The sequence below is a fragment of the Daphnia pulex genome, chromosome 5, assembly GCF_021134715.1.
Source record: "Daphnia pulex isolate KAP4 chromosome 5, ASM2113471v1".
Taxonomy (NCBI): domain Eukaryota; kingdom Metazoa; phylum Arthropoda; class Branchiopoda; order Diplostraca; family Daphniidae; genus Daphnia; species Daphnia pulex.
This window is the reverse complement of record NC_060021.1, coordinates 5,226,846-5,247,491: the sequence shown is the minus strand read 5'-3', so window position 1 is coordinate 5,247,491 and position 20,646 is coordinate 5,226,846. Positions and strand designations below refer to the sequence as shown.

The 20,646-nt window shown below is 38.5% G+C and overlaps 2 protein-coding genes across 2 annotated transcripts; one reads left to right on the top strand and one right to left on the bottom strand.

Annotated features, from left to right (window-relative positions):
• The first annotated feature begins 15,098 nt into the window (after positions 1–15,098).
• Positions 15,099–16,411, top strand: LOC124195010. The gene is made up of 4 exons (XM_046589468.1): positions 15,099–15,314; positions 15,374–15,558; positions 15,623–16,012; positions 16,075–16,411. The coding sequence occupies exons 1-4, from the start codon at positions 15,299–15,301 to the stop codon at positions 16,297–16,299; spliced, it is 816 nt and encodes a 271-aa protein (XP_046445424.1). The 5' UTR covers positions 15,099–15,298; the 3' UTR covers positions 16,300–16,411.
• LOC124195009 (microspherule protein 1-like) lies at positions 16,400–18,906 on the bottom strand. Its single transcript, XM_046589466.1, has 10 exons — positions 18,442–18,906; positions 18,244–18,368; positions 18,065–18,171; positions 17,890–17,997; positions 17,604–17,822; positions 17,397–17,535; positions 17,206–17,332; positions 16,982–17,138; positions 16,710–16,925; positions 16,400–16,642 (listed from the first exon to the last, which is right to left on the bottom strand). Exons 1-10 carry the CDS (start codon positions 18,561–18,563, stop codon positions 16,553–16,555), a joined length of 1,410 nt encoding a protein of 469 aa, XP_046445422.1. The 5' UTR covers positions 18,564–18,906; the 3' UTR covers positions 16,400–16,552.
• Between the last annotated feature and the right edge of the window lie 1,740 nt (positions 18,907–20,646).

The window sequence follows — 20,646 nt, the reverse complement described above, 5'->3', positions numbered from 1 at the left end:
GTTTTGAAGAGGCTGTACACAAAATTGATTTCCAGACCTGGCAACGCAGGATATCCTACTGTTCCGTAAGGTTTTTTTATATATAAGAAAACATTTTCATTAACACAATAATCAAATTGAAACCTTTATGAACTCAAAGAGTCTATGCAGTAGGACGCTATTTCAATTTTTACTTTTTGTTAATCAATTTTAAGCAGAAAACGGAGGACGTCCCTCACCATCCACCCTAGTGTCCTAACTTACCCCTCAAAATAGGCTCCTCCCACAAATCTGAGAAACGTTTAAAGGTCTTTTATGGGGGTTTATTATTAAATTATATAAAAAATATGGTGGGTACATTACAGTATGGAATACATAAAAACAAAATAATAAACAAATGTAATGATTAGTTTGGGAGATATATAGGGGGAAAAGGAAAACTGTCCCGGCTTACTCCAGTCTCCCCTACTTTTGATGAAATACATGTTCCTGTACATGTATACATACTTGTTTAAGTGACGTTTGTTTGAAGTCTCGTTTTTATCCTGAGATTTAAAAAAGAAGAATAATGATCTGATCCAAGACAGGTGATGGCCAATCTGGAAGTGGGACCAAAGAATAGATTGCGAGGTGATGCCCACTCGCCGACGGATAGCCTATCCGTAACCGACATATATGTACATACTATGTAGTATGTAGTTTGTTCAACAATACATCATGACAAATCGCTTCATAGGAATCCCTGTTGAAGATTGTGTTGTCAGATACTGTGCGTAGAAAAGCTGTTTCCAGTTGCATTGCAAGGTCATAGAGTTTCTTCGAACAAACTGAGGCCCTCTCAGTTCCTTCGATTTTGCGCTCTTGTAGGTACCGAACACTCATTTCGGGAGGCGGCGTTGAGGAACCATTTAATATAGCACAACAGTCTTGGCAACCCCTTCTTTTTCTATTTCCCAATGTTCCACAAATGTAGAAAACGATGTTGTCGTTTATAGTGTTCCCGTTTTCGTGATTGGCACCATTTTCTCTGTGTTTTTCACAGTTGTTCATCCTTACAAAAATTCCGTCCAACAGGATAACCCGCATGTGCTTCTTTTCCGCCTTGTTAGCTTTCTTGTTTAATTTTTATACATTTTCTTAAAGCTTGAGAGAAGTTCGATATCTTCGGCACAATCTACATTTCCCTGTAAAGCAATTTTAGTCATGTAGTAGCACGACAGCAAGCGGTACAAATGTAAAAAAGATTAGCTGCGTGGCTTTTCACATCCGCCATCAGCAGCGCGAATCAAACCGAAAAATCTCTTCACAATAGAAAAAAAAATTAGAAAAGAACAATTGCTTCTTGACTTTATTCATTACCTCTATTAAATCTTAGTTTAATTTGCCCATCAGGACGTATTTGTGTGGGTCATCTTTCCTTAAAAAGAATTCGGTAGTATCGATAATGCTAGCGATCGTAACTCTCAGCCCATTCATCTTCACTGTGGAGGTAAACATTGGTAGAGTTTGGTCATCGCCAGTGCTGTCGTCCTGCTCATCCTAGTAACCTTGGGTGTCGATACCGTCGGGGTGGGCATCTTCAAACTGAGCGGCGACATTCACGTCGAAGCATTCGTCATGTTCATCATCTGAGTTGTATTCAGAATCGTCATTGTCGTCATGTAATAAAGGATTTTGCGCTCCGTCGTCCTCCCCTTCTTCGTAACCCTCTTCCTCGAAAGGCATCGAATATCGAGGAGCTTGAGCAATATTAATGATACGTGTTTTTCGGCCGCGATTTTGGTAAGCTTCTGTAGCTTCGCAAAGGTCATAAAAATTTGCCAATGCCTAAATCGCGAAATGTTAAAATGAGGGCTGTATTCAATTAAATATTTGTGACTACTTTCTTATTTGTCTCCCATTTTTTTAGCATTACTTGTATCAAACCAGCTGTTCGCAAATAAAACATAGTCTGAGTAACTGGACTGTTATTAAATTGCATTTCATATTTTTCTCCCGCGTCGTAGTGGAAATATCCAATAGCGTCCTTGGGCAGCGTAAAAAACTCGCATTTTATGGAAGCTGTTGGGGTATATATGGGCGTGAGTCCATTTACGAGTCACTCGCAAGCCTCTCCGACTAACGGCGTCATACTTATCATTTTGTATTTTGAACAGCTTTTCGAGATATTTTAAAGAAACTCTTTTACCACGAACCTGTAAACCAATAATATAAACGTTTTTACATAACATCGCATGAGTTATGTGTGTCGATAATACCTGGACATTTTTGGGGTTGAACAAATGATTTCTCAAACTCTTTAGCAAATGAGGGACGTCTCTCAAACAGTAAACTGGTGTTTCGTCTTGGGTAGGATGCGCAAACTTGTTGACAACTTCTCCAGTCTTTCCCGTTACTTTGAACTGATTCCAAACAGTGACGTTTGTCTGTGCGCAATCACATTAGTGATAAAACACGTGCCCCGACTTCTTCCAGGAGAATCAATGCCTTCATAACGATTTTAAAGAGATATTTTCCTTTAACTGCTCCCTTTGCTGGGAAAACTCCAATCGTTTGGATTTTTTCGTCATGTATGGTTGAACTATGAGCATCAAAGCGTTGTCTGCCAATCTTTCATCCTGAGACTCAGCCCTGTTATCTTCCGGATGAAACTTAGTTTTCCCCCGATTGTGACCAACGAAACCCTCGAATTTAAAGGTGTTCTTATTGAATTTGAGCTCCGCCGATATCGTTATTTTATCCCACATTCGACTGCAGTAGCGGTCATTCATAGGCCTGTTCCGCATGTAATCTGCGAATTCTTTAATTGCGAAATAGTTTAACCCAAAATTACCCTCCACTGCGCTAATCATGTTGCGGAGTACGGACAGAAATGGAAGTGGCAGAATATTTTCTTTTCTGAAGTGTGCATAAGCTTTGGGGCTTTTAATGCTCAACAACTAGGATTCTAACAGCTAATCGACGTCATATCGCATTTCTTTCCCATGTTTGTTATTACAGGCTGCTCGTCTAAGTATAGTCCTAACCGTGCGTTTAGCCTAGATAACAATATATAACAATTAAGATGTGCATTTTGATTTAGTTAAGACGTCGTAATTGTGATAAATAATAACAGAAGTTTCTTGTACATGTACGGAAATGTAGTAACAAGTGGGAAAGTGTGAGCAGAGCGCAATACAATTGTTGTGAGGTTAATACGGATTGCTAAAGTGACGGAAAATGAAGTACTATAAAACAAATGCTCAAAATTAAGTGTTTTTCCTCCTGTGAATTCGAAGAGGCGGTTCAAAATATTTCATTGGCTTTATCCATATCTTTAAATTAAAATCGGGAAACTGGAGAATTAAAAAATATTATTTTCCGAAATGTTTTGAAACGCCCATGGGAAAGTGGAGGCGTGAGAGCACTTCAATTTGAGAAATTAATTGGGAGCACTTCATTTTGCGTCACTTTACGATCACCTAGGTGCAATTAAGGTAACATTTTGTGACCGCAAGAGGGGCAAATAAGTGCAGCTCGATAAATCAATTGGTCTCATGGTGTTTCAAAATAAATAACGGAGGTTTGACTATTCCAGGTTTGTTGAATTACAAGTGTTCCGTTTCCAGAGTCTTAAATGTCCGCGACGGATCTTCTTTGAAGACTTGGAATTCTTACCTCAATGCAGTTAAATGAGCAGCGGCATCCTAATGAAAAAATTGATGGGTTATTTAAGCACACATAAGCACACTTGAGCTCTTGATTTATGTAACTTGTTTCTCTTGTTTGCTCAAAGAAAGTTCTGAACGACATTTCTTTTCTCTTTCTTGTATTCTTTTAACTTTATTTTCAATTCTTGGACAGTAAGATGCTTGTTATTGGTATGCAGGCTGAATTGGTCACCTTGTTAATTAAAACGTATTAATCTATGTTTCAACACGTTAGTTTTGAATGCATGGCAGCTACCACAAATGAGGCGTTTCGTTGTTTTCCCCTTCAACAGTTTTGAGCACCTAACAAATACAATTACTGTTAGACGACCACCATAAAACCAATTCAAGGGATTATCATACTTAGAAGAACGCCAAAAACCAGTGTCAAACGATCCAGTACCAATTTCAATGTATCAAGTGGTGTGATTTTTCTCGTCAACAATACCAGGACACAAAGCTGCCTTATCAAATTTGTTGATTGCAGCTTGCAAGCCGGCGATTTCTGAGATACTTCAGGGTTTTCAGTGGATGTGTAAGGCGAATTCAGAATGTGGAATTCAATTTTCTTCGTGTTAAAGTTGATATTCATGGATTTTCTAACATGTAATAGGCTAGGCTACCGTGGACCACAGCTGTCACTTCGTGAAGTAAATACGAATCAAGGTCGGTTGGCGAGTAATGTAGATTCTAAGGGGGGGAGGGGGCGAAACGTGATTACATACCGGGATAGTACATAGTACATAGTCGGTAAAGTAAAGTAGAGAATGGTTGATATTTATTATGCTATATTTTATGGTAATTTACTTTACCCAACAAAATCCCCTGTTTTTCCTCGTTGCACTCGGGCTCATTCCCGTTTAGTTACTTAACTATATGGTATTGATTAAGTAAAGTAAAAGTAAAGTAAAAAGTGGATTGTTAAAATAGGCTTTTACCGGCCAGTGTGATACTTGGCTCCCGGCTTTTTTTTTTTTTGGGGGGGGGGGGAGCACATGTACTTGCGTGCTTGGTCTCAGCAGTCCCGCGGTTAGGGTATAGGGGGGCAACACTTCTTACCAGGACTCAGCCAAGCAGATGAATCTTACTTCGTGGTTTGACTATGGCAATTCGTTTTCCCACGATTAAATACAACCAAATTGTGTGAATCCTCGCACTCAAGCGTTCGATCTGCACTGCAAGTTCAGAAAAAAACATAACAGTCTGCAGAGAATGGAGCAGTTCATTTTCTTTCCCAAGAAGACGTAATCTCTATGGTAAAATTCTTTGTTATTGTTATTTTAGATCATTGAAACTTGATTTTTTTTATCATATTAATGTCATTTCCGTCTTAAAGTTGAATGGAGTCGGTTCAGGACATGACTCAAAACTACACATTCCTCAGTCTGATTAAATATGAAAAACTGGTTGTGGTTTCTTTGGGAATATCGTGGGAGAAGGCAACTGCTCAAAGTCCTAACAAAGAGTATTTCCTGCAAAGACAGCAGCACCAGGCGGCATTTTTGACCTCACCGTCAAGTTCTCATGGACAAAAGTATGTTGGCAAACCAATTAAAATTCTTTCTGGGATGTAAAAGCACTTTGTCAAGCAGAGTTGAGAGATCACAGAGTGATGCTTTCATTCGTGTGAGCTGACACACAGAGGAAATTCCACAGTAAATACATATGTAATTTCTTAACTAAATATAGATAACTCAAAACTAAACTCCAAATTTGGTTCGGTTCCCCGAGAACAAGACAGTTCCTAGTTTCACTTTTCCCCAAAAAATCCTTTACCGTTAAGCTACCACCATGATAGTTAAATAAACAAAAGCAGTCTCTTACTATGTAAAAAAATAAACATATTTACGAATTCAACTCCATACAGACATCAACTGCATGATCCACGACGCATCTTTCTTACAAAAACATTTGACACACATAAAAAAAAAATTTAATCTATGGCGATCAATTATCCAGAAAAAGAGTAAAGATAATCATTGATAGAAGAAAAACATGAAAAGTTATTGCAAATCTGTTGCAATAGGAATTTATTGATGAATGGAATGAAGACACCCAGCAATTCGAGAAACTCCTGCCCAACACAGCATACAACTTGGTAGTGCAGAATACATTAAAAAATTCAAATACAATACATCATCACTAACAGTGGTCAAAAAAGGAAATATACAAGTAATAATAAGAAGAAAAACATTAACTAAACAGGGAAACGAAATAAATAATTGTCTAACAGATTAAAATTATCGACGAAAAATAAAACCTGGAAACAATATATAAATGGAAAAAAAATGAAAACAACACCAACAGAAAATAAAAATTATAACGTTTACGTAGAAACTAAATACTTTAATTCAATTAATTTCAACATACTAAATACCATAAATTTTTCAAAATGATTTGAAATAAATTGCAATATATTGTCACAATAACACAATTTTTTCGAAATAAAAAATAAAAAATCCCATCCATCACAATTGCTACGAGAACGATATTACTGTAAATAAATTCTTCGCCTCAATTACCACAACTAAGACTAAATATAATAAAAGTAAATACCACCATTAAACGAATATTTTAAAAACTTCATTCTCTAAAAAGATTATACATTCATTACTATGCATAATAACTACAACAAAATATTCACTATTCCACATCACGTAGAAGTCTACAACGTTAGAAGAACAATGAAACATGTTTCTAGACCAATTACTTAACACACACGTAATCATTAACACATCAAAGAACTTCAAAAACCAAGCCAAGAAACCAGACTCGCATTACTCATATTACACAGAAACACGTAACACTTCATTCACATATGCAACTAAGTAAAATAGCACCATTAATAAATAAACAAAAGATCTATGTTCACACTTTAGAACACAAATTCTAATCCCAGCCAATATGACGTAGCACATGATTACAAACCACTTCAGTTCGAACATCCCAACCTTGTCCAATTAAAACCGATTACACCAATTAATAGAATTTTAATGAAAGACATTCAGTGGCGTTAATCACAAAATGAATCCAAACAGCTTTCGTTGTTTTATTTTCGGATATAAAACTGTTGTTTACAAAAAGAGTCAGATTGCAATTTTTGTAGTTACTTAATCTAGAACGCCAGTAAGGGAAAAGGTTCTAACCCGAAAAGTGTTGAAAGTGGAAGATATAGTGTAGCTGTGTAGTGACATTTCGATAATGCTGTCATTCTTTAAAAAAAAATGTGCCAGGAAAATTTTTTGCCTACAGAAGGCACAACAGCTGGTGCTTTGCAAAACATTGTATAGGTAAATTTCGTTGAGTTTCATACTTCATGTATTTGAGTACAGTCATTTTCTTTTGGTCTCGTGGGTTCAGATTAATCTAGAGGTCAACAGGTGCTATAAATAAGTTCTTTTCAGATTTAGGGCACGCTGTTTATTTGTGTTTTGTCCAATCGAGTATTTGTGTTGTGATCCATTTACGAGTAAAGAGACTAAAGTCACATGAAATGGTGACCAACGGAGAGTATTTTTGTAATCACATATATATGGGAAAGGTGTGTCAGTTGTTTTATGATAACATACATTGTATTAATAAACCACATTATTTGTGTTATGTTGTTTGTGTCGGCACGAAACAGTGAAGACAAATAAAGCCATATCCAATGGTTACAGAAAAAGAGGAATTTTTCAGTCAAATAGTGGTAAAGTTGTGTAATTTTTTATCATAATTAGAGTTGAAGTGAGCTATTTGTTTTCGTTTGTATGTAGTTTGTTGTTCTTCACATTTTATTAAGTTAACTGTTAATCATGTGTATTTTTAGATATCGAATTCGATTTCGATAGTGCGATGGTGAAAAGACTGAAACTGAATCACAATGACTCTCAGCAGAGATATCCTCTCGGGCAATTTAAAAATCTAGGAATGTCGAAACTGTCCAAAATCATTATGGCAATCGTTGGAAATAACTAATCATCCACCAACAGCCAAGCAGATACTTCATTTTGAATCGAAACCCATCGCTGCCCAGATGAATCTCATAACAACGTTTTGGGGATGGTTAACGCCTAACTTACTGCAGGTGGCATCCCTGCTCTGAAAAACTACTTTGCTGAGGCAATCAACCGCATCGCGTCAGCAAAAATAGAGCTGATCAAAAGTGTCCTTCGATCAAGTGCTTCCTTCTATTTCTCCACCAGCAAAATCCGTCACATAAAGAAGAAATTTTTAACGGGTTAATGTTGCATTGTGAGATAGACAAATGATAATGTACTATTGAATTCGATCCACAATTCAACCACCACTGTCAACTTTCCGTTGAGGATCGCAAATTACCACCTATATTGATTGGGAAATTAGCTTTACCACCAGAATTGCACGAACAATTTTACCTCTTGGCGGAGAAAGAATAAGAAGAAAAAAGCAAAATCTCCCAAACATTAAACGCAACTGTAATCGAATGAAATCCACTGGTTTTAGCCGTACTGGGGAGCAACACAAACACGGCTATCCTTGGCAGTGATGCGCAAGGCAAGACCGGGTTATGTTACTTGCTGAAGCATGTTAGCAAGCCCCTTATTGCTTTGGCCCATTTTCTACCACTCCTTTACCCTACAAGAAAAACACTCGACAATTCATCGAGCAGTCATTGATTCGAGAGAGAAGTAGTATCATTCGTACTGGCATATACTATCTTAACAGAATAGCTTATGATCTTAACGGCGCATCTGAAATATCTTGACCTATGGCTGCAGCTGCTTACCTTTCGTTCGGAACTTTCTGAGTGACTTACATATATGCTGCCGTTTCTTATGTAACTCAACACCCCGAAACTACTTTTACATAAAAAATACCACAGACGAAGCAATTCCTGATATTTTACCAAAGGACCCGTTCAGACAGTCACAAGACAACGAGATCAACGAAATTAACGTCACCAATTCGAATTAGATTCGATTCGTCCAAAATGAAGGCCTTCCAGGAAAAAGTGGCGGCCAGACAACAAATCGCGACAAGGATCTAGACATCTTCGAGCAACTGCCAATTGAAAAAGATCCTATCATTCTTGGATCGACGCAACAACAAAAAGACGACGATGTTAATTCAACAGCAATCATTTACGTCACACCACGAAAAATTGTTGTCGTACCCTAAAAATCTTCATTTCGCTTATAGAACTCGCCTACGCAAACTAAGTCTTTACTAGTACACAGCTCTTATCGACATTTTATCTCGGCAGTCAAAGACAGGCACAAAGTTAAAAGCATTAAACGGACAGAATAAACTAGGGATGCCAGCAAACGAAAATATCTTTTTCACGACTGCTCATCCCTTACACAGTATACAAGAACAATAAGGTCTTACATAATGAACACATCAACATCAATTCATCCTCAGTTTTTTACCATTGCGTCCAATAGGCAGTGTTTGCTGAATCAAATTTGATTTTAAATCGTTTTCATGAATTAAATCAAAAATTAAATCATTTTTAATTTAATTATTCAAATTAAATCAAAATTGGGATTTTAATTTGATTTGTGATTTAAATTATTACAAAAACGGTAAATTTTAAATCGAATCAAGAAATTTTTTTCTTGGTAAATTTGACAACTTATTTTTTTATCAAATGAATTTTTTTTTAGTCTGCCTGCCTGCAACTCATCCTCAATTCAAATTAAATTGGATTGAGGATGAGTTCACAAAACTAGAAGTTAAAAAAAAATTAGATAATCTTTTGACACTTGACGGAAAACAACAGAAATTAATTTCCCCAGTTATTGCCTAACCGAAGTAGACCATTTCCTAACTAATGAATCGCGAGATTTTAAATGCTTTGACAAATGTCCAAATATTAAGTCCCTCTTTTTAAAATATAACACTACCCTTCCATCCAGTGCACCAGTAGAACGACTTTTTAGCATCGCTGCACTGGTTTTATCATGTAGACGTACACGACTTACTGACAGTAGATTTGAAACTCTTCTTCTTTTAAAAATGAATCTTAAACTTGACTGACAAATATATTTAATATGTAAGTTTATGCTTTTTCTTTGTGATAATAATAAAAGAATTTTTGATTTAATTTTTGATTTTAATTCATGAATTAAATCAAAAAAAAATTTGATTTTTGATTTGATTTTTGATTTCCCTAAAACTAAAGAAAAATGATTCATGATTTTGATTCATGAATCACAAAACACCGTGATTCAGCAAACACTGCCAATAGGTACATATATTCAAAGATTATGATCAAAAACGAAGGTTCGGTATTATTAGTACCACCTCCAGCACCACCAGAACCCAAACCGTTGAAATTATCCGCCGCTTGGAAGATTCAATCTCGGAAATCCGCAAATTAATTCCTTATACTTTATGGACCATGGCTGACTGACGATGGAATAACCCTTTCAGGAACAACTACTTGATCAGGTTTCTGTGCCTTCCATCATGTACGATCTAATAAAAGGCCAGATCAATGGAGTTAGTACGGGTTTGAATCCTGTCCGATCGAAATGGATTTCACCATGGAGTTTACGGCCTACGTATGGCAGTAAACGATCAAGCGGCGGTCTCGTTTTGGCGATATGAATGCGCCGACAATTGGAACCTCAATGACACCCACCTACTGGCTGGTGTGCAATCGCCAGATAAAGAAAATTTTATTCTTGCCTTGAAAAAGAATCTAAATAATGATGTTAATACGGAAGGTAATGGCAATGTTGGCAATTACTTCTACTTGTTTCAGATGGTCATTTGTTTTTTTACCTTATATAATGAATTGAGGAAAAGAGGAATATTTGAAGAAAAAATATAAAAAGATATGGTAATGTGAAGTTATCTAAAAAAATCACTGGAAGATATGTGGCCGTTGTGGCGCAAAGATCTCCAAGAATTTTTAGTGATGTTAAATAAGGATGATGTCGCTGAGCATAAAGCGTTTAAAGAAATTCTCGAGTAGAAGCTGAAATTCCAGATTCGGGTATTGCTGACGGACATTGTACGGTGAAAAGAATTCCAACGCCGACCGGCCTCGGTAATCCCGTTGATCCTTTACAAAATTCCCATCCAGGATTTTTTTGTGATTTTGAAGAAATCTGAACCCAATAAAAGGTGTCTTTGCATTAGTTGTGGGCCAAAAGATGTAGCGGGCTGAGAGAATCTACATCAACTGCGTTGGTGTTGGCATTGTTCAACGCTCTTACTAGCGTGGGGAGGAGTTTAAAACGTCGTTACGCTTACACTAAATATTCTTGTGACACCAGGTAGCGCTACGCTGCGCTTTGCTCTGTAACGTTGCGTTCCTGGAAGTGTGAAAGCACCTTAAGTATGGCAGACGAACTCCAGACAGGAACATGATCGACCCTGTGGCATATGATAGAGGAAGTGACTGACGCGTACTCCCCCCCCCCTTGTTTGCGAACGCACTCTTGCGGATTTCGCTATGTTTTCCCCGAATCCGTTTTTCGCCCGTGCATTTCTTATGGGGAAAAATTGTTTCCCACGAAACTATTAATTGTAAATTAACAGTTTACACTAGGATATTGGGAATAATTTTAATAGAAAGGTAAGTGAAAAATAATGATCAGCAGTGAAAAATAAGCTTTATTCTAGTATAAATTGTATAGAATTAAATTTATTTCCTAATGTTTACGGTTTTAGAGACCGAATATTCAGAGAATCGGCCCGAGAGAAGAAAAGGGAGAAAAGAAATGTAGTATGAAAAGGGGGGGGGCATACTTTTCTTTTCTTCCTTGTCTTCCCACGAGAATTAAACCATGATTTTGTGCGTTCGATCGCCCAGCCACCAACAAGAGTGAAGGCGACGGTGGTGACATTTCCACGCTAGATACGGAAACTGCAGCACAGCAAGTCTGCCTCAACAACAACTGTCAGGCCTGAAAGGCAAGAAAACCTCAAAATTTGGTTGCAAACCATGTTTCTGGGAACACCAGAAAGCCACTCGCCAGTTGCCTCGCCAAAGGAGCCGGCTCAGCCATAATTGTTAATAAGGATATCTTCTCTACCCCGAAAGCAAATCAAAGCGCCCGTTGTCTGCGGACAATAGCATGGATAAAACTCTCTCCGAACCAAAGAAATTCAGATATGAATACCTAAACAGTATCACGAAGGACAAAAAACTGTCTCGACTAGACTCACTCAGCAAAGAGGTTATCACCACGAAACTGGGGGCAGTGCTCGAGTTTGTGAAATTAAAACACACGAACTAATTTCCAACATATAATCGGAGCTGCTTAATGCCAAATTGGCCTTCGCCAATACTAGCATCAACCAGTTTAACACCAAGCAGCTCTCTTTGGCCAGCCAGCTCCCTCCAACATCGGGCTTTCCTATGAGGCCATCATACGCCCAGGCCACCTGAGTAGAGCCGGCACCAGTCCTGGTTGCCAATTTTACCAAAGGTTTCTCTCCCTGGAGAAGAGTGGAACAACTCCTGAATTCAAACGCCGGTGGTCCGGTTCCTTCCTCCATGCGGACGAAAGATGGAACCGTATTCGTCCGGCTGAACAACCCCGCCGACTTCGATCGAGCCAAAAGCATATTGGAGTCTAAACAAAATTGGTAGTAACAATCTGTTTTCATTTATTTCTCGTTCATCTAAACTATACCCCGCTGTTCCTTTGTTTGTAGATCTAAGCCTTCTTCTGGATAAAAAAAAATGAGCTGATGCTAAAAAATGGAGCTTTTAAAGGAAAAACCAACTCCGTCACCCAAATATTCAAAAAACCAGGTACGAAACCAGGTACGAAAAAGGCCATGTAAAGATATTTTTCAATTGTCTGGATACGAGAGACTATGCCCTGATGAGAGACGAGGTTGACTTTTTCAACACAACCGCCTAGTCGAAGTGCTGCTGGACAGAGAGGTTCGGCGATGCTTAATTGTCAAGGCTACAGCCACTCTCGGGCGTCTTGTCGCTCCACCTCCCCACTCTGCGGAAAATGTGCCGGTGTGAGACGTACGAGAGATTGTACAATTAATGTCAAAACATGCGCAACCGTCTCCGGACCTCACGAAGCCGACGACAGATTTTGCAATGTCCAGATGAAGGCTGTCGCTAGGTACCGAATCAGAATGGAGCGCAACTAGATAATGGTGGAAAGCTTTCGTTACAAAATAGTGAGAGGCTACTACCAGGATATGAGCTCAGAAGAGCACTGAGTGGATTTAAACACGAGAGCTGAATTTTAAGAAAGGCTACCCCACTTTAATGTGAGTGTATTTCAAAAATTATGCAATCAAAATATAAAATGATGGTAAAACATATATTTGTAATATTTCTTATAGGAATTAACATGGATTTGGATTGTCAAGCCGACAAAAGTTTTGAAACCAGAAGATTGAAATCACTACTTCTCAAGAAGAAAACAAGACCTTTACTGGAGATTATTCGTGCCAAGAAAATCAAATAATGCTGAAGCTTTCAACTGATGCATAGACTATTCTGTCAGAAGATCAAATAATTTACCATATCATTGGCAAGTTTTTACTGATTGTTGTCAATAAACAACACCCCAATTATCTGGTTATTCAAATTGAAATTAGTATTGGAAAAATCATTGATATTATGGAAATTGGAGGATCATAAGGCTTCTTTCATGGTATCATCACACGAGAAGATGGGATCATATTATGGAAAGTGGCCATGATTTTGAGAGAAAAGCATCTAATTCCAAAAAAATTCGCCAATCTCATCTCGAAGTACTTGCTTTTGGAGACGTTAATGAAGTCACAAGTCATGAAGATCTGGATATATTGTCACTCAAACCCGGAAAATTTTTAAAGTTTTCTTTTTCGTTTCGTCCGAAACTAAATAACCTAAAAATCCCCAAATAGTCTAGTTTTGTAGCCAATATAAACTTTTACTCGACTACAACTCTACAATTGATTGTTATTGTTATTGATATCAAAATGTGTCTGCTAGCATTTTGAATTTTTTTATAACAATAACAATAGGTTTCAATTGTAGAGTTGTAGTCGAGTAAAAGTTGCAGCGCCCCCCCCCCCCCGAAAATGTCACCCTGGCGGGTGTGTTGTAAAAGCAACTTGAATTTTGCGGAATTTGGAAAAACCTAAAAAAGGGTAGTTTTTTTTGTAATGTGAATAACTTTTCTACTGTGCTATATTCATAAGATATAATTAATACAAAGTAAACTAGGTTATATTGGCTACAAAACTAGACTATTTGGGGATTTTTAAGTTATTTAGTTTTTATGTAGCATCAATTTTAACAAGACGCGTAGCGCCATAAGCGCCGTGTTAAAACACGGCGAAAAAATTTCGACGCGGAAACCAATTTCAGTAACTTTAAAATAAAAAAAAAGTAAATCTACACAAAAAACATTCAAATTAGAAACACACGTTTATTAACACATAAAGTTTGATTACCTGTAATAAAAACAAAAAAATATTTAAAATTAGACCCCCATTTCTTATTTTCTAATTTTTAATTGAAAATTTATATGTGATCCCTACGTACGATTTTTTAATTTTTTTACACACTTACTTAAAAAGTATGTAGAAATAGTGCTCATTAAAAAAAGTTCTAATTATTAATTGTTTGCGGTACACCCCCCTTTTTCGGCTAAAATGACTATACTATTACTCCTTACCTCTGAAAGAGTTACCGAGTAATATTTCTCACTGACTTACGAAATCAAACGTAAATTTGATGATAAATTGATGATCACGAAAAGCGAAAAAGCTATCAATCATTAAAAGTATCTTTAACTTTGGCGATAAAAAAAAAACGACCAAGAAAAAAAAAAATCCAGGGCATGTCATAGTCATAGACTCTGGAGACCGAGTGCGATAGCGTCTTTGGACACTAGAGCGCACTGCATATTTGAAGAAAAGTGGAGTTCTACTGTCGGGCATGCGAATAATTTTTCGTTGGAGTTCTAACGAACATTTAAGATATTTAAAATTCAATGGAGTTCTATTGTCGAGCATGAAAATAATTATAGAATTAATGGAGTTCTATTGTCGCGCAGTGGTCTATTGTCGGGTATTTTAATTAATATTTTAAAAAGGAATTCGTATTTCTTTGGAATTCTACTGTCGCATACAAAGAAATTTTGGAAAATATTAAAAATATTGGGGTTCTTTTGTCGGTGGAGTTCTACGGTCGCCATACCGGTACATCAAACATTCATGTGTTCATTCACTCATATTTTTTTTTACTGGCCTGAAAGTCCCCAGACACTGGCCTGAACGTCACACATCCCAAACAAAATAGTTCCATCTTCCTCCATCTCGCCCAAAAAAATTAACACAGTAAATACGAGAACGTCAACGCCTTTCCATTTTGGTAAAGGCAAGAAGTAAAAATAGAAAACAAATATTTTGTGTATACATATACCTCTAACCTCTTTCAAACAGGCGCCATCTGTTTGCGTGAAAGTACGCTCACGGACGGGAAGACAAGCTAACCATATGGCACTGCCGCACCTCTGGGTTTCACAATCACAACTTCAGTCAAATATTCATATTGCCAATTCCTGTCAGCAGAGTCTTGAAAACCTCAGTGGCCCATTTTTCAATTTTCTTTTGAACGCTGCACGGTCTGTCCTTGCATTTGCAGTTTCTCTACTTCAACTTCGTCCAGCTTAATCCATAATCAAGCAATGGCTTCATCGAACAGTAATTGTTCAATCGAATAACCTCGTCTGCAAACTACATTGGTCATTATTTGGAATTAGGTGAGTGTTGCGCTGCCCGGTCAGTTCATCTCAGATTCCAACCAGACGACGAGTGCGTCGACTTGTTCTACAACGAAGTCACGGTAGAAAGAACAACATCCGGGTCTTACTTCATGGTGTGCGGTTGGAGCTGTGGCTACTTTGGGATTCAGCAGCTGACCGACGATATGAAACATAACAATAAGGTCATTTGTTTCCTCCAATTGTTCTAAGTTTCAATTGAACACTTTCTATGTTTTGCGAGACTAGATTGCGCTATTTTCTGTCTGGGATCCGATAACTGGCGACGATCCCCATCGAGTAAACCCGAGTGACAGAGTTGTGGTGGAAAACGTCGGATGTGGCGTCCAGGTAGACCGTTTTGGTGGTGAAGGAACCGGAGCCAAATTGATGGCTCCTTTGCCGTGGAAATTGGACGAAACTGTGGCCTGTTTCGTCCAAGCACATCGAGAAGGACATCTTTCCTGCTATACCGGCTGGATTAAACGTCCAGGAACGGACGACTGGTGGCGTTTGGGTACGTTGAAAACGCGAGCTGGAGGTATTCTCCTGAAACATTTGTACTCGTTCATCGAAGACTTTCGCCGAGATGTTTGCAGCGCCCATCAGAATCGACAAGCCTTATTCGGCAATGGATGGGTATCAAATCGACCATTGCACTAGAGATCGTAATATTTTCATTTCATTCTTTCTAACTGCAGGTGAGGGTCGGGGAAAAACATCCAACGCGATGGCGACCTCTTTCCACGGCTCACTTCACGGCATCGGACGCTGAATGGGAGGCGAAAGAGACCATCGACGCCGGCACTTGCACCAAGGGCTTCTATCTAAGTACGGGTGGGGATGTTTGTTCTTCCATCGACATTGGTTGTCGGATCGACTGCAGCCACATCCACTGCACGCCACCGACACTACCGCTACCTTAACTCACCTATCGTATGTACCAACGCAACAAAATAAGCATAACATTTCTTTTCTGCTTCTTCAATTCAACCAATGAAAAAATGTGAGAAAAATACAAGTCGATGAGTGACTGAATTAACGAACTTCGCTGCGCCATGACGACAAGCGGAAATTCGCAACTTGTATTACATTGCACGGCTAGCATGTGATCGAACAAACAGATTCCGGTATGGTGGGGAGTAAAGAGTCGAGCGTTTTGCATCATTGTTTTGCTTATTAGATTGGAGCGTTCCCTCGCGCAGCTTCCGTCCGGATTGCATTAATCAATTCTTGATTAATAAGAAACACAAACTTCAATCCGGCAATCTTAATAAAACAGAAAAGCATGAGTGAATAAAAAATAGCTAAATAAAATTTCTAAGTATTTCTTTACCTCTAAGACACAATTATTGGACAGTTTACTTCGGCTTCCAGATAAGACTGGTTTACCGTCAACAAAAAATGGTCTGCGACCTTCGTTACTGATAAGGAATTCACCGGATGCTCTAAGTTTAAGGACCCCCTGTCGTCTTGAGATCTTCCAGGCGGGTCCTTCCAGAGACAAATCAATGTCAACTGTGCCACCAGCAGTTGTTCGACCAAACGTAACCTATTAAATAAATGTGTCAGCAAATGCAATTGAAAACAAAATTTTTTTTTTTTTACCTCTCTGGAACGCATAAGATATCGTACAAGCCTTCCACGGAGTACGGCAAGAGTCTGCGCGTCGAAATCTGGAGGACTGATGCCCGTTACAGCCTCGACGAGGACTTGCCAGCGTCCGACTTCGTTCTCCAACTGTTTTATCTCCGTTTTGGCCAACCTATGAGTAAGAAAACAAACGTTTGAAGATTGAACGAGTGGAAAGCAAGACAATGGTTATATATTACCGATCATTTTGTGCTAATTCGGCTTCGAGAACTTCGTCACGTTCCGTGCTCACCAGTTCAGAATCGCGTAATAATTCGTCGGCGTCAGTGAACGAGACGACGTGATCACTTTTAGGTAGTGGTTGAACTAAAGAACTCAACATATTCACCATTATTAATCTTTCCTTGTTAATTTAAACAGAGAAACTTACCAGACTGATCAGGTAGCAAGTGATACTGTTTCATAAGTTGCCAATGGGCTTGAAGTGCTTGAGCTGTACGGGCCGCGTGGAAAACTGTTGCATTATCCTGAAGCAGTTTTTCAAAGGTTTCCAATGTTGGCTGGCTTGTCTATAAAAAGATTTGAATGAAAAGATGTTTTCTTAGAAATATATGAAAAATTTAAATAAGCGTTGTACTGAAGATGTGGTGGCAAGTAATTGTTCCTCGGCTTTGGTGTACAGTGCTTTAGCTTGAACGGAAGCCACGGTTTGTGGATGCAGGTTTCTCAATGCGGCTAGTGCCAATCGCGAAACCGACTTGTCGTATAGTAGAGCATACCAGCGTTCAGTGATTTCAGTTAAAGTGAAGTGACAAGAGAATTTTACACCTCTGTGAACTGCAAGTAAGTCACCAGTCTGCAAAATCATACATATTAATAACTTTTAGAATGAGAATCAACCAACAAAGTCCATCTTGCGGTACCTGCTGAACAGCTGTAATAAGGGAGAGATCATCGGTGGGTTTCCAGCGACCAAGATCTTTGGTTGCTGTTGGCTGAGAAGCTCTTGGTCTCCTAGGTCTTCGAAAAGCCTAATGCAAAATTGTGATTGAAGATGCACATCACTGTTAAACTGTAATAAACTATTTGTTGACTCACTTGTTTAACTTTACTGGCCTTTCTTCTTGTCTCTTGTAAAATGGAAGGCAAATTGACCATACTGTTGGAGGGAATGACTGTAGAACTTGAAGTAATCCCTTCATCAACTGTGATATCATATTAGACTGTGACATCATTTGCTCATCACAAATGAAAGATCTGAAAGGAAAAAAACCCACCACTGATAGAAAATCTGCTCCTGGTACCACGTACAGGGATTGGAGTCAAATTTGAACCTCCCATATTGAGACTTGATTCGACGAGCTCATCGTCAAACTTTCTTCGTTTGATAGAGCGAGTAGAACTGGTTAAAAAAAATGAAAGCATTAGCAACGTGGCTTCATGGTAATGTTGGTGTTGATTCGGCTAATGCAAACCTTCGTCGTTGATGCTGGGCATTCAGACTCGAAGGGCCAGCCATTCCTCCTTGGATCTCCTCCTCTAACTCGGTATCAATTTCTGAACCGGCTTTTGGAGTGAGCGTTTGTAATGAATCCATAATGATTCTTTCTCAAAAACGCGCCAAACAATAGGACACAGAAACGTACACACAAGTTTTACAATGTAACAGACGACAAACAATCGTGAAAATATCACAAAATGCTGTCGTCGATTTTACAGCCCCTTGCGGCTTCGTCTGAAATGGGCGTCCCTAAACTGCGAAAGCGAAACGCGAAACGCGAAACGCCTAAAATGCGAAACAGCTGTGCGAAACGGACCCAAAAGTTGGGACCCTGTTTCGCATTTTAGTCTTTGGGTCCGTACTAAACTGCGAAATCGGTGTGTGCGAAACGTCGCAGTGTAAAGTGTAAACGTCTTCTTGGTAGCAGACGACAATGGACGCCGTCAACAAACAAATTGTTAAGAGTTTCAAATTTTCGAGACTTCGAGTTTCGCGCACCTTATGGCTGGTCCGCTGGTCTATTTGTGTGTTGACCATGAATAGTTGAATACGGAATACCTTGAATGCAATATGCAATAGGTGTTTTTAATTAGAAGATTGTTATAAAAATATTAATGGAACTTCTCGTTTCCATGTATCAGTGTCAATCAGATTAACATTCTTAATTTTAACTTTTAAGGAAAGTTTTAGCTGATTAAATTTTAGCTTGATTTGGAACATGGTAGCTTTGATTTTTAGCTTGATATAAGGCACTCATACTGTTATGGCCGATTCTTTCTTTGAGCACGTACCTTCTGGTTATAATTTAAAATTATTTAATGTAATGTATAATCCCTGGGCCATTACCTAATATTTTATTATTTAAAAATATCACCATAACGTGCTGCTCTATGTCTTTCATTAGTTTAATAATCGTAAAATGCGCATGAAAACATACAGGGGTAGTGGCGAAGAAATCGAATTTGATTGCCCCCCTTCCTCCTTTAATGCCTCATCATAGCGGGAGACAATGAAAAATGGCGGCAATCTCCGTCAATTTGGACCTCTGTGGAGAAAAGGAAAACTTTTTGTTTCGCAAGATGTTTCGCTCTTTAGTATGCCCTCCGGCATTTGGTCCCGCGAAACGGTCCCAAAATTTTGGTCCGTTTCGCACAGCTTTTCCGCATTTTAGGCGTTTCGCGTTTCGCGTTTCGCTTTCGCAGTTTAGGGACGCCCGTCTGAAAAGTAATCGATTCTGAGCGTGTACGCCATCTAGCGGTATAAATTGAATACACAAAGTTTAAATTTAAAATCTAGATACCGCACGTATTTAAAAACTAGGGTAACGCCTTCTTGGCTTCTCCTTTCATCAATAATGAATAAATTACAGCCTGTTTTGAGGCTGTATGCACAAGGTATCAAAAGACCTTTACAATCCCGCATCTACCTAACCTGCATCGCCTGCATCCTGCAGACAGACGTTGAGACGTAATCTTTAGATAATCCATGTTCTTGTGATGGTTAGTTCTAATAAGGTGCATAGTCTACTATACGAATATGATTTTGACAGTTTTTCACGTTTTGAATTTACTAATGGGTTCTCAGAAATTTCATGTTCATTACTTAAAATTCATGATGAATTTCTAACGACGATGAGGCAACAGGTTACATAAAATCCATAATCTGGCGCGTTTACTTTTCGGTTGTTTTTAGATTTTTTGTTGTGTCCACACACCGTCCAGGATTTGGTTAATCAGTAAGCAAAGACAGTCGATAAGATCCCATAAAACTTCAGGCCATCTGATTAGCAGATTATCACACCTGAAGTGACGCAAATGCATTAAATTTTGTGTTTTCAGCATCGATATGATATCTGGTTTGACTTTCTACGACGCAGCAAATATCTCTAAAAAAATTGGCGCTATCTGAAGTGAAGTTTCCTTTCTCTCAAGTTGTTTATTATAAGACTAGCTAGCATCCATTTTACATAGACGTTTGAGAGAAGTCTTGGGAGCAAGTATAGTCTAGAGTCACAGACAACATGCATCATAGCGTTTCATACCCCAAATCCCTCTCAGATCAAAGCTCAGCCTAGATAAAGACAAGCATGGTTTACGAAAGATGTAGGGAAAGATAGGGCAAGATAAGTCGTAGCTATAATGCCCAATGGCACTGTATACGACGAGTGTCGCTCACGTTT

Bases quoted from the DNA above. Each gene is read 5' to 3' on its own strand.
- LOC124195009 (XM_046589466.1), bottom strand. From the start codon at position 18,563: ATGGATTCATTACAAACGCTCACTCCAAAAGCCGGTTCAGAAATTGAT. The intron at 18,369-18,441 runs GTTTGCATTAGC...TTTTTTAACCAG, and splicing joins GCCCAGCATCAACGACGAAG to TTCTACTCGCTCTATCAAAC. The intron at 17,823-17,889 runs GTACCGCAAGAT...ATGATTTTGCAG, and splicing joins TTATTACAGCTGTTCAGCAG to ACTGGTGACTTACTTGCAGT.
- LOC124195010 (XM_046589468.1), top strand. The intron at 15,559-15,622 runs GTCATTTGTTTC...TTGCGAGACTAG, and splicing joins ATATGAAACATAACAATAAG to ATTGCGCTATTTTCTGTCTG. The intron at 16,013-16,074 runs GTATCAAATCGA...TTCTAACTGCAG, and splicing joins CCTTATTCGGCAATGGATGG to GTGAGGGTCGGGGAAAAACA.